The 13,391-nt window shown below is 39.9% G+C and overlaps 1 protein-coding gene across 2 annotated transcripts in view; it reads right to left on the minus strand.

Annotated features, from left to right (window-relative positions):
- The window catches only part of ARHGAP19 (Rho GTPase activating protein 19), a 70,864-nt gene that overhangs the window by 26,683 nt on the left and 30,790 nt on the right, over positions 1–13,391 (minus strand). For both annotated transcript variants that reach the window (XM_040486031.1, XM_040486032.1), the window contains exons 5-6: positions 10,914–11,140; positions 7,862–7,948 (exon numbers count right to left, since the gene is read on the minus strand). In XM_040486031.1, the coding sequence (XP_040341965.1) occupies positions 7,862–7,948; positions 10,914–11,140 (314 nt within the window). The remainder of the gene's footprint in view (positions 1–7,861; positions 7,949–10,913; positions 11,141–13,391) is intronic.

The raw sequence follows: 13,391 nt of genomic DNA on the forward strand, positions 1-13,391 counted from the left end.
ATGAGTCTATAGAGGTATTCATTAAAAAAAAGAGAGAGAGAATGAAACAGGAAAGGAAAGCTCTCCTCCACAGGAAAAAAAAAGTCAGCTAATAAAGATTAAACAGAATTAGAAAAACACTATTTTGTAATACCCAGTATCACCATAGATTCCAGCAGGATTACAGATGGGTGCTAAAATCATTACATTAGGTAATCATCCTGCAGGTTACTTACTAATTGCAAAGGGGAAAATGTACCTTTGTAATTAAGAGATGTGGCAGTTAGCAAAATTAGCATCACTGAGGGTGAGACAATCTGACATTCTGTGCCTCTGAATGTGATGCAACATGATGCAATAGGAGATACACAAACATCACCTATAAATCTTTGCCAAAAATGCTTAATATGAATCTAATCAAGCCTCTAGACCTAATTTAACAGTTTACAGGAACTACATAGAAAGGGATACATAGGAACAAGTTAAATAACCTTGAGAAAACAGTAAGACAAATTTAGAAGATGGAATATTCTGTAACACAGTTGGCCTGAATACTTCAACAAGTCCATGACATGAAGAAAAAGCATAGGGACTATTCCAGATTAAACGTGACATAATAATCAAAGGCAATATATGAACCTCGATTAGTATATGTTATTAAAAACAGCAGCGGGGTGCCTGGGTGGCTCAGTCGGTTAAGCGGCCGACTTCGGCTCAGGTCATGATCTCGCGGTCCGTGGGTTCAAGCCCTGCGTCGGGCTCTGTGCTGACAGCTCAGAGCCTGGAGCCTGTTTCAGATTCTGTGTCTCCCTCTTTCTCTGACCCTCCACTGTTCATGCTCTCTCTCTCTCTGTCTCAAAAATAAATAAATGTTAAAAAAAAAAAAATTTAAAAGCAGCAGCTATGAAATACATTCTTAGGATAAATGGGGAAATTTGAATCTGTACTGAATATTAGCTAATATGAAATCCTCATTAATTTTCTTAGACATGATAATGGTACTGTGACTATAGGGACAATGTTCTTATTCTTAGGAGATGTACGCTTAAGCACTTAGGTGTGAAGTATCATGTCTGCAATTTACTGTCAGGGATTCAGCCAAAAACAAACACCAAAAAAAGCATAAATATATAGAGTAAAAAAAAAAAAAAAAGCAAATATGGCAAATGGTAACATTTGTTGAATCTGACAGTTATATAAGTGTTCACTGTTTTACTCTTTCACCTTTTATCTGTATTTGAAAAACTTCATAACAAAGTTTTAAGAAGAGTCTTGTGACAAAAACATTATGATATCTTGTTTAATTTCTACCTTGCTAAACTATAAAGCAGAGCTCAAAACCAAAGGAAATTTCCTCCAAACAAGAATATGACAGAACCCACTCCACCTATTCTATAAACTTCATTTAAAACAAAAAAACCAAAAACCTGGGGCACCTAGCTGGCTCAATTGGTGGAGCATGTGACTCCTGATCTTGGGGTTGTGACTTCGAGCCCCACATTGGGTGTGAGATTATTTTTTTTTAATTTTTAAATTAAAAAAAAAATCCCTGCCTCCAAAAGATACTATGAGCTTAAGACATATCCAGAAAGGGAGACAGAAGCAGATGGGTTTAAATGAAAATCTGGAGGTGTTAAGTATTTTACAGTTCAGAGGGAATCAACAAAAGGACTTCTCACATAAAATGGGAATTGGCCTTAATTGTATATCATTATAAGTCCCTAGGAAAAGATGTTGTGACTCGTGTTAGGGAGACATAAAACCAGATTGGGTCAGAGGGACTGATAATAGAAGACAGAACTAGAAATAGGAAGAATTTTAAGGAAAAAAATACAAAGAACACAGAATCTGAGGATTAGGAGGTAAAAACTCCACCCAAAGAAGCCTGAGAAGAAGAAGATACAACAAAGCACAAGAACAACAAACCGGGGGTACAACAGGACCTCAGAATAAGTGATAGAGCACACAGAACAATCAACCATTTTTCATCCAAAGGAAAAGCTCAGGAAAGAACCTAATTAGCCAAAGTGGTAAAGCAGATGCCCATAAAGACAACAGTTCTGATGTGAGTATCAAAGAGGAGAGACTGAAGACTAAAATCTCAAAAGAAATGTTTTTTCTCTCCTTCAAAGATCAACAGAGGCTCAAAGAGTGCTCACACTAGTCTGGAAACAAAGGTAAAGTAGCAAACAAGAATCAAAACCCCAAAGATGAGGAGCTGAAACAGGAATCTATATAAGGAAAATGTAGAGTAAAAACAGACTGTTGAAAGGGTCTATTAATTAGAACTGTACCAAGCTGAATTACGTCCAGGAGCCCATACTCTTGTTTTATCTCTAAGATTTGTGTGATTTCTATTCTCAAAATCCTTCACAGTGATATGTTATCTTACATGGTAAAAAGGACTTTGCTGGTGTGACTAAGTTAAGAACCTTGCAATGGGGAGATTAACCAGGTTATTCAGATGGGTCCTTAAAAGCAGAGAACCATTCCCAGCCGTAGTTAGGAATAAGAGAGAGATACAACATTGCTAGCCTTGAAGATAGAGGAAGGGGACCATAAGCCAAGGAATGTGGGCAACCTCTGGAAGATGGAGAAGGCAAATAAATAAATTCTCTCCTAGAATATCCAGAAATGAAAGCATCCCTGCCAACCGTGATTTAAAAAAAAATTTTTTTTTCCAACGTTTGTTTATTTTTGGGACAGAGAGAGACAGAGCATGAACGGGCGAGGGGCAGAGAGAGAGGGAGACACAGAATCGGAAACAGGCTCCAGGCTCCGAGCCATCAGCCCAGAGCCCGACGCGGGGCTCGAACTCACGGACCGCGAGATCGTGACCTGGCTGAAGTCGGACGCTTAACCGACTGCGCCACCCAGGCGCCCCCCAACCGTGATTTTAGACCAGTGAGACTCCTGTAGACTTACGACCTACAGAACTGTAAGATAACAAATTTGTGTTAAGTCACTTAAAATCCTTCATAGTTAAGTACAACCTCATTGTATACTTGAACCATGTACACTGAAATCATGCACAAGGGAGAATGGATTCCACAGGTAAAGAGATCAGAAGTAGAAAGGCTAAAAACCATGGGGTGCATGGGGCCCCTGGGTGGCGCAGTCGGTTAAGCGTCCGACTTCAGCCAGGTCACGATCTCGCGGTCCGTGAGTTCGAGCCCCGCGTCGGGCTCTGGGCTGATGGCTCAGAGCCTGGAGCCTGTTTCCGATTCTGTGTCTCCCTCTCTCTCTGCCCCTCCCCCGTTCATGCTCTGTCTCTCTCTGTCCCAAAAATAAATAAACGTTAAAAAAAAAAAAATTTAAAAAAAACCGTGGGGTGCAATGAGATCTCTGAGATCCCACTTCTCTTTTAACTTGTGAATGGTGGACTATGAAAAGTTAATCCTATAGCAATAGTAACAAGAAAATTCAATGAAGGAGAGTTCTATTAGGAACTGCACCTAGAAACTCTCCATTTTGATTCATAACTACAGTCAAGTAATTGCCTTACTGTTCATAATCACAACTCCTCTCTACTTATTCCCATAAATGCATGTTTTGGAACTAGCAGTTCCCCTCATCAGGAAGTATATAATGAACAGGTCTGAAAGATCTTTGTTCATCATTAAAAATCATTTTCTCTCCTGGTGTCCTCTGACTACTATTCTAATTCACTTATCTAGATCTTGACCTCTCACTGATGATAATCTTTGACCTGGGCACCAAAGCCCCTGATGTAGCCCTGACTCTTTGTTTTTTAACCTAAGATTCTGATCTTTCATTTCTAAACTCTGGACTCTGGATCACTCACCACCTTGTAGTCAATAAATCCCAGGGAGGCCTCCATGTTTACACCCTGCATTTACTACAAAGCTATAGTCATCAAAATAGTGTGGTACTGGTATAAAGACAAACATATAGACCAACTGAATAGAGAATCCAGAAATATATCCTTAAATGATTTTCAACAAGCATGCCAAGACTATTCAATGGAAAAAGAACAGTTTTTCAAGAAATGGAGCTGGGAAAACTGGATGTCCACACCAAAAGAATAAAGTTGGACACTTACCTAACACCATATTAAAAAGTTAATTGAAAATGGATTTATAAACTAAATATAAGACCTAAAACTATAAAATTATTTTTAAAAAGCATAGGACAAAAGCTTCATGGCATTGGATTTAGCAATGATTTCTTGCATATGACATCAAAGTCACAGGCAACAAAAGGAAAAAAATAAACTAATGGGGGATTGCACAGAAGTTTTTACATTTTGTGTAGTAAGACTATCACCTGAGTAAAAAGGCAACCCACAGAATGGGAGGAAATATTTGCACATCATATATCTTATAAGGGATTACTAATCAGAACATATAAAGAACTCCTACAACTCAACAATAAAAAAACCCAATTCAAAAATGGGCAAAGGCCTTGAACAACATTTCTTCAAAGAAGATAGGCAATAAGCACATGAAAGATGCTCAACATCTCACTAATCATTAGGGAAATGCAAATCAAAACTACAATGAGATACCACCTCATAGTTACTACCAAAAAATAAAAAATAAGTATTCGTGAGGATGTGAAGAAATGGGAACCCTTGTACGTCACTGGAGGGAATGTAAAATGAATACAGCCACTATAGAAAACAGTATGCCCGGGGGCCCCTGGGTGGCTCAGGAGGTTAAGTGTGCAACTTTGGCTCAGGTCATGCTCTCGCAGTTCATGAGTTCAAGCCCCATGTCGAGCTCTGTGCTGTCAGCTCAGAGCCTAGAGCCCGCTTCAGATTTGGTGCCTCCCTCTCTCTCTGCCCCTCCCCAACTCGTGCTCTGTCTCTGTCTCTCAAAAATGAATAAACGTTAAAAAAAGATAGAAAGAAAGAAAGAAAGAAAGAAAGAAAGAAAGAAAGAAAGAAAGAAAGAAAGAAAGAAAGAAAGAAGTATGTCTAAAAAACAAATAATCCAGGGGCGCCTGGGTGGCGCAGTCGGTTAAGCGTCCGACTTCAACTAGGTCACGATCTCACGGTCCGTGAGTTCGAGCCCCGCGTCGGGCTCTGGGCTGATGGCTCAGAGCCTGGAGCCTGTTTCCGATTCTGTGTCTCCCTCTCTCTCTGCCCCTCGCCCGTTCATGCTCTGTCTCTCTCTGTCCCAAAAATAAATAAACGTTGAAAAAAATAAAAATAAAAAAAAACAAATAATCCAGTGAAGAAATGGGCAAAAGACATGAACAGACACTTTTCCAAAGAAACATCCAAATAACAGACACATGAAAAGATGCTCAATACCACCTCACACCTGTCAGAATGGCTAAAATTAATAAGGCAGGTAACAATAAATGTTGTCAAGGATGCAGAGAAAGGGGAACATTTTTGCACTGCTGGTGGGAATGCAAATTGGTGCAGCCACTCTGGAGAACACTATGGAGGTTCCTCAAAAAATTAAAAATAGAACTACCCTATGACCCAGCAACTGCACTACTAGGTATTTATCTAAAGAATACAAAAATGCTGATTCGAAAAGGAACATGAAACCCAATGTTTATAGCAGCACTATCAACAAGAGCCAAATTATGGAAAGAGTCTAAATGTCCATCAATTGATGAATGTATAAAGAAGATGTGGTATAATATACAATGGAATATTACTCAGTGATCAAAAAGAATGAAATTTTGTCATTTGCAACAACATGAATGGAACTAGAATGTATTATGCTAAGTGAAATAGGTCAGGCAGAGAAAGACAAATACCATATGATTTCACTCATATGTGGAATTTAAGAAACAAAACAGATGAACATAGAGGAAGGGAAGAAAAATAGATAAAAACAGAGAGGGAGGGAAACCATAAGAGACTCTTAAATACAGAGAACAAACTGAGGGTTGCTGGAGGGATGGTGAGTAGGGGAATGGACTAAATGGGTGATGGGCATTAAGGAGGGCACATGTTGGGATGAGCACTGGGTGTTATATTTAAGTGATGCATTACTAAATTCTACTCCTGAGACCATTATTACACTATATGTTAACTAACTTGGATTTAAATAAAATTAAATTAAAAAAAGAAATAGCAACATAAAAAAAAAAAAAATGAAAGAAGAAAAAAAACAGTATGGCAGTTCTGTTAGAATTACCATGATCCAGTAATTCCACTTCTGGGTGTATACCCAAAAGAATTGAAAGCAGTGTCTCAAAAAAGATATTTGTACATCCATGTTCATAGCAGCATTATTCACAAGAGCTAAAACATGGGAGAAATCCAAGTGTCCTCAACAGATAAATGATAAGCAAAATGCAGTATATACAATGAAAGGGATATTACTCATCCTTAAAAAAGAAGGAAATTCTGACAAGTGCTACAATATGGATGAATCTTGAAAACATTATGCTCAGTGAAATAAGCCAATCACAAAAAGTGTGATTTCTCTTATATGAAGTACTTAGTCAATTCTCTCTCAATTCTCAGTCTTTCCAGATGGCAAGATGCTAAAATTGAGAAATTCACTATCAGGAAAGTGTGCTCTAAAGAAAAAGCCAAGGATATGACTGTACAACTTTTTGTTAAAATCTTAGAAGCATCAGGGCGCCTGGGTGGCTCAGTTGGTTAATCATCTGACTCTTGGTTTTGGCTCAGGTCATGATCTCACAGTTCGTGAGTTCGAGCCCCACATCAGGCTCCACGCTCACAGTGCAGAGCCTGCTTGGGATTCTCTCTCTCTCTCTCTCTCTCTCTCTCTCTCTCTCTCTCTGACCCTCCCCTGCTCATGCTGTCTCTCTCTCTCTCTAAAATAAATAAACATTTAAAAAAAAAACAAAACAGTAATGAGGCACCTGGGTGGCTCAGTCAGTTAAGCAACCGACTTCAGTTCAGCTATGATCTAGAGGTTCAAGAGTTTGAGCCCGATATCTGTGCTGATAGCTCAGAGCCTAGAGCCTGCTTCGGATCCTGTGTCTCCCTCTCTCTCTACCCCTCCCCTGTTCTCTCTCTCTCGCTCTCTCAAATAAACATTTAAAAACATTTTTTAATAATAATAAATAAAATAAAAAAAATAAAATAAAATGAAATAAAATAAAAATCTTTAGGGGCACCTGAGTGGCTCAGTTGGTTAAGCACCAGACTTTGGCTCAGGTCATGATCTCACAGTTCATGGGTTCGAGCCTGCATCAGGCTCTGTGCTGACAGCTCAGAGCCTGGAGCTTGCCTGAATTCTGTGTCTCCCTCTCTCTCTGCCCCTTCCCCGCTCACACTCTTGCTCTCTCTCAAAAGTAAACATTAAAAAAAATTTTTTTAACAAAATCTTTTAAAACATCAAAAGGTCAAAGTTTTCAGTCACACAAAGGACCCTTTCAAAAGAATAAAGATCCTCTCAGTCAGACCAGAGGGCCTCTGGGAAGGTTAAAGGTATTGTCCTTCAGCCTTCTCAGGAGGAGACCAAGGGAGAAAAGGGTTTGTCTTCAAAAGATCTGTATATGTGGTTTTTGTCTAATGGAGTGAATCCCTCTGAAATCCACAGAACCACGAAGTTGAAAAAGTTATATGGGCAGAAACATTGATAGTGTGGACTAAAAGGGACAAAGAGTACAAAATGAAAGCAGACTGTCAGACCCTCAAAATTCTCCTGGCAGGAAGCAGACAGAATAAACTCACTCACCAGTACAAACTGCCCTTCATGAAAAAGTAACGGTGTCCCAGGTGGGGCCAGTTATCCTACTCAGCCTCCAGGTGCCTTACTATTTCTCCCCACCTTAGTTGTTCTGAGTTTTGCCACTGTCCCATCTGGTTTCAAGTCCGAGGCAGAGACTTTTTTATTAGTCATCCTTGTAGCCCTACTGAGGATTCCACCATGCTCCAACCTCCTGTCCTATTACCACTCAAATCCCATCCCTTACCTACCTTAAAAAGTTTCTGGGAATGTTTAATCATAAAAGCCATCCCATTGTTCAACTTTGTGATATTCTCTTGAAGGTCATTGGCAGTGGCCTATTCATAGGGAAAGAAACCAAAAGAGGATTAAGAGCTGAGAAGTAGAAGAGATGTTCCATTTACTTACCAATAAGCTTATTCTTTCAAAGGTATAAGGGTTTCTATCCCGAACAAAGGTGCCTGTACTATAGTGTTTGATTCTGGAAAGGCTTTTCAGTTCAGCAAGTTTCTACTGGATTGGACATATAACCTAGAAGAGACCATGTGTCCCTGAACTCAACAAGAACCTATGAGAACCAACCTTTATTTCCTAATTCTGCTAGAGAATTATACATGCAAGCAGTGTTGATAAAGAAAATCTAGTCCAGGATCCAAAATGGGCAGGAAGAACAGAATCTGTACAAACTACCAGGGACGCTGCCTCTTCAGAGAAACTGGAGTTTCTCCAAAGGTGAAAGAAAACCATCACTACTAATTGATACCAAAGGTAACACCTGTTTCTTAAAAACACAAATGGTCACTGATTCTCTTATTTCTCCTCTTTTTTAAGCACTTGAGTATCCATCTCTACTATCCCAAAGCCCTCATCCTCAACATGCATCTTTGTTACTTAATATGTTTGCTTTAACCAAGATCTCTTAATATTTTTTTTTAATGTTTATTTTTGAGAGAAAGAGAAAGCACACGAGCAGGGCAGGGACAGAGAGGGAAGGGGACAGAGGAACCCCAGCAGGCTCTGCACTGACAGCAGAGAGACTGATGTGGGACTCAAACTCAAGAACAATGAGACCATGACCCAAGCCAAAGTTGGACATTTAACCAACTGAGCCACCCAGGTGCCCCAGCATTTCTTTTTATAGACACAGATTACTCACTCTTTTCTCATGAGATCAATTGACTGGTTCTAAAATTCTTTCATTGCAGCACCTGGGTGGCTCAGTCAGTTAAGTGACCAACTCCTGATTTCAGCTCAGGTCATTCTGTCACAGTTTGTGAGATCGAGCCCCGAATTGGGCTCTGTGAGGGCAGTGCAGAGCCTGTTTGAGATTCTCTCTCTACCTCTCTCACTGCCCCTCCTCCACTTGCTCTCTCTCTCTCTCTCTCTCTCTCTCTCTCTCTCTGACCCTCCCCCATTGGCTCACACTCTCTCTCTCTCAAAATAAAAATAATTTTTTTAATTATTAAAATTTTTCACTAGGGGGCACCTGGGTGACTCAGTTAAGCATCCAACTCTTGATTTCGGTTCAGGTCATGATCTCACAGTTCATGAGTTTGAGCCCCCACATCAGGCTCTCACAGAGCCTGCTTGGGATTCTCATTCTCTCTCTCTCTCTCTCTCTCTCTCTCTCTGCCCCTACCCTGCTTGCACTCTCTTTCTAAATAAATAAACTTAAAAAAAAAAACAACAACAACAAAAAACTCATTAGGAGGCTTGATCTCCTTAATATGGACAAATGTTAGTGTGTCCTTTTCTTCTTACCCCACCCCCACCTTTGTGTGGGGTGGGGTTCTTCCTAGCCTGGAACATTACATTTTTTCACTAGTTACTTGTTAGGTAAAACGTTCCACACAACTGTTCTCCTTTTTATTTTTTTTTAAAGTAAACTCTATGAGGGGCGCCTGGGTGGCTCAGTCGGTTAAGTGGCCGACTTCGGCTCAGGTCATGATCTCTCGGTCCGTGAGTTCGAGCCCCGCATCGGGCTCTGTGCTGACAGCTCAGAGCCTGTTTCAGATTCTGTGTCTCCCTCTCTCTGACCCTCCCCCGTTCATGCTCTGTCTCTCTCTGTCTCAAAAATAAATAAACATTTTAAAAAATAAATAAATAAATAAATAAAGTAAACTCTATGAGCCCAAGGAGTCCAACACGGGTGGGGCTGGCACTCACAACCCCAGGATCAAGAGTCTACACTCTACCAACTGAGCCAATCAGGCATCCACAAGTGCTCTCCTTAACCCTCCTTTTCTCATTTCTTATAATCCCAAAAAACCTTTTATAAATCACCATATCCTATCATCCTATCTATTTCCATTATCTTCCAAAACCTTATAAGTGATAAAATACTAATTTACGCCCAGTTTACAGAGGAAGAGCCTAAGCATAACAAGGGTAAAGGACACAGATAACATAGCTGGTTTGCAGCTTCCAACCCAAGTGTTCTGGCTCCCAATTCCAATATGCAATAAAACTTATATTATGAATGTGCAGGAATAGAAAGCTGTACACCTCCAGGTCAAAAATTAGTTCAAAAGACATTTAATAATTTATTTCTCATGTAAGTCACTGAGAAAGCCATGGTCTCAGTAATAAAAAAACACATTCAGCTTTATCCGAGGAGAGCATATCTACAGAAAATAGAAGGGTTAGGATAAGGAAGGATTGCTCGGGGCGCCTGGGTGGCTCAGTCGGTTAAGCGTCTGACTTCAGCCCAGGTCACAATCTCGCGGTCCGTGAGTTCAAGCCCCGCGTCGGGCTCTGGGCTGATGGCTCAGAGCCTGGAGCCTGCTTCCGATTCTGTGTCTCCCTCTCTCTCTGACCCTCCCCCATTCATGCTCTGTCTCTCTCTGTCTCAAAAATAAATAAACGTTAAAAAAAAAAAAAAAAAGGAAGGATTGCTCTATCATCTTACCTGAGGGCTTAGTGACATTATCCAGTAAAATTGTATGGCTCTAGTCTAAATTTATGCCATTCAATCTTCAGATATCAATTTGATTTCTCAAGAAGGCGTCTATATTGACCAGCCAAAACAAATATTCTATTTTAGTTAGTAGCTATAATTTTCCACTAAAAGCTTCCACTAATAAATGTCTTTCAGCTTTATCAGAGATTGATTTACACATGAGGTTAACAGGAATTGGCCCCTCATGTTAGGTGACTCTTAAACGAATTAATAAAGTATGTCCCTAACCTTGTAAAGCTGAAGAGTAGACCTTGGACCCTTGATAACCTCACCAAGATACAGCCAGAGGATTAGGACCAGCCCAAGAAAACCAAGCACTCTTTGCTCGTCCCCTCAACACTCACATTTTTCGGCCACAGGACATGGGGTGCAAACATAAGGGCAAGGTTATAAGCAGACATCTTATTCTTGTCTTGTTTCTTTGCTGTCTGGTACAGGAGATCAAGCAATAACTTCAGCAAGTTACGATTAGGTGGAGGGAGAATGAGGAAGAGCAACTGGAGAGCCTCAATTTGCCGCTCCTTATCTGGTACATTGGTCTTGTTTCCTTTATCATCAAACTGCATCAAATCTTGAGGACAAAAGAAACGATTGCAAAGGAGGGAGAAAATACAAGCAAGAAAAATCAACATGTCTACTATTATCCTCCCCTGAACTCCAATCAAAATGAGAAGAAAGATGTGGTGCATGGGGGGCTCAGTCAGTTAAGCGTCCAACTTCAGCTCAGGTCACGATCTCTAGTTCGTGGGTTCCAGCATTGCATCGAGCTCTGTGCTGACAGCTCAGAGCCTGGAGCCTGCAGCCTGCTTCACATTCTGTGTCTCCCTTTCTCTCTCTGCCCCTCCCCAGCTCACATTCTGTCTCTCTCTCAAAAATAAGTAAACATTTAAAAAATTAAAAAAAAAAAAAGAAGAAGAAGAAGAAGAAGAAAGGGGCGCCTGGGTGGCTCAGTCGGTTAAGCGTCCGACTCTTGATTTGGGCTCAGGTCATGATCTCACAATTTGTGAGTTTGAGTCCAACGTTGGGCTCTGTGCTGACTGTGGAGAGCCTGCTTGGGATCCTCTCTCTCTCCCTCTCTCTCTCTCTGCCCCTCTCTCCCATTCATTATCTCCCTCTCAAAATAAATAAATAAACTTAAAAGAAAAGAAGAAAAAAAGAATCAGGCATAAACAGAACTTAGAGCAAAATATAATAACAAATAGTATCAATACAGTTCAATAATAAAAAGACCAAAATTTTTAAATGGGCAAAACATTTGGGTTTTTTTTTAATATAATTTGTCAAATTGGATTACATACAACACCCAGTGCTCATCCCAAGTGCCCTCTTCAATGCCCATCACCCATTTTCCCCTCTCCCCCACCCCCATCAACCCTCAGTTTGTTCTCTGTATTTAAGAGTCTCTTATGGTTTAAATGGGCCAAAGATTTGAATAAACGTCCTCCAAAGAAGATATATGAATGGCCAATAAGCACTTGTATACTGTTTCATTTGCTATCAGTGCGATGTAAATTAAAACCACAATGAGACACTACTTCATACCTCCTAGTATGGCTATAACCCAAAAAACTGAAAATAACAAGTGTTGGCAAAAATGTTGAGAAAATTAAACCCTCCTACATTGCTGGTAGGAATGGAAAATGGTACACTTTGGAAAACAGTTTGTCAGTTCCTCAAAAAGCTAAACATAGCGTTACCATATGACCTGGCAATTCTACTCCTAGGTATATATTCTTAGCTATACAGAGAGATGAAAACATGTCCAAAAAGATCTTTGATAATGCTACCCTCTTCACTTTTCCTCACAGGGAAAGAAATATGAGAGTGAATTATGCCCTGATAACAGGATAATCTAGGAGCTCCTCATGGCATCAGAATCACTGTTTCTCCCCTAAGAGGCTACATAGGTTATCAATAAAAACAGTCCCCTGGATAATCAGAATTTCAAACAATACAAATAACCATTTGGATATAAATCATATAGACCCAAAAATAGTTAGTATGTTGTTTAAACTATTTAACTTCAATAATAAATCCAAGTTTAGGAAAGGCAGGTATTATTTCTAGAAACTATTCCTTGTTAATATGAAACCAAAAACAAAAATACCTTCCAGTTATCAGCAAGGAATATCAAATGCTACAACTGTGCCACAGCAAAGAAGTGTGAGTCACGGGTGGTGGAGCGGAGGATTTCAAGTATGGCACTAAATTAACTCAAAGTAAACGGAACGAACATTCTTCATATTAACACTTATAAAAAACGTACCAATATTTTCCATATCTTTTTCAAGATCCAAGTGTATTTCTCTCCAAAATAATTATAAAGTTATAAAACGTTTTAATAACATTTACTCATTTGTATAACCTGAATGTCCTGAGAGTGCTAAAAAGAAAATCTAATCTTAATTAGAGGTTAGAAATTCAAAGCTAGTTTTTTAAGTAGTAAAAATTATTCAACAGAAAAAATAATCTTATATTTTACTTAAAATTAAAAGAAAAAGGAAAATACCCAAGGGCAGAAAATCAAGTAAGTGCAGTATAGATTTTGATGTCATGTGCGCTTAGAGCCTATAGCAGCCTAACAGCTGTGCAATTCAAGAATGAATTCCCAGCGGGGCGCCTGGGTGGCGCAGTTGGTTAAGCGTCCGACTTCAGCCAGGTCACGATCTCGCGGTCCGTGAGTTCGAGCCCCGCATCAGGCTCTGGGCTGATGGCTCAGAGCCTGGAGCCTGTTTCCGATTCTGTGTCTCCCTCTCTCTCTGCTCCTCCCCCGTTCATGCTCTGTCTCTCTCTGTCCCAAAAATAAATAAACGTTGAAAAAA

Source organism: Herpailurus yagouaroundi, unplaced genomic scaffold (assembly GCF_014898765.1).
Source record: "Herpailurus yagouaroundi ecotype Mexico unplaced genomic scaffold, PumYag 163, whole genome shotgun sequence".
Classification (NCBI taxonomy): Eukaryota; Metazoa; Chordata; class Mammalia; order Carnivora; family Felidae; genus Herpailurus; species Herpailurus yagouaroundi.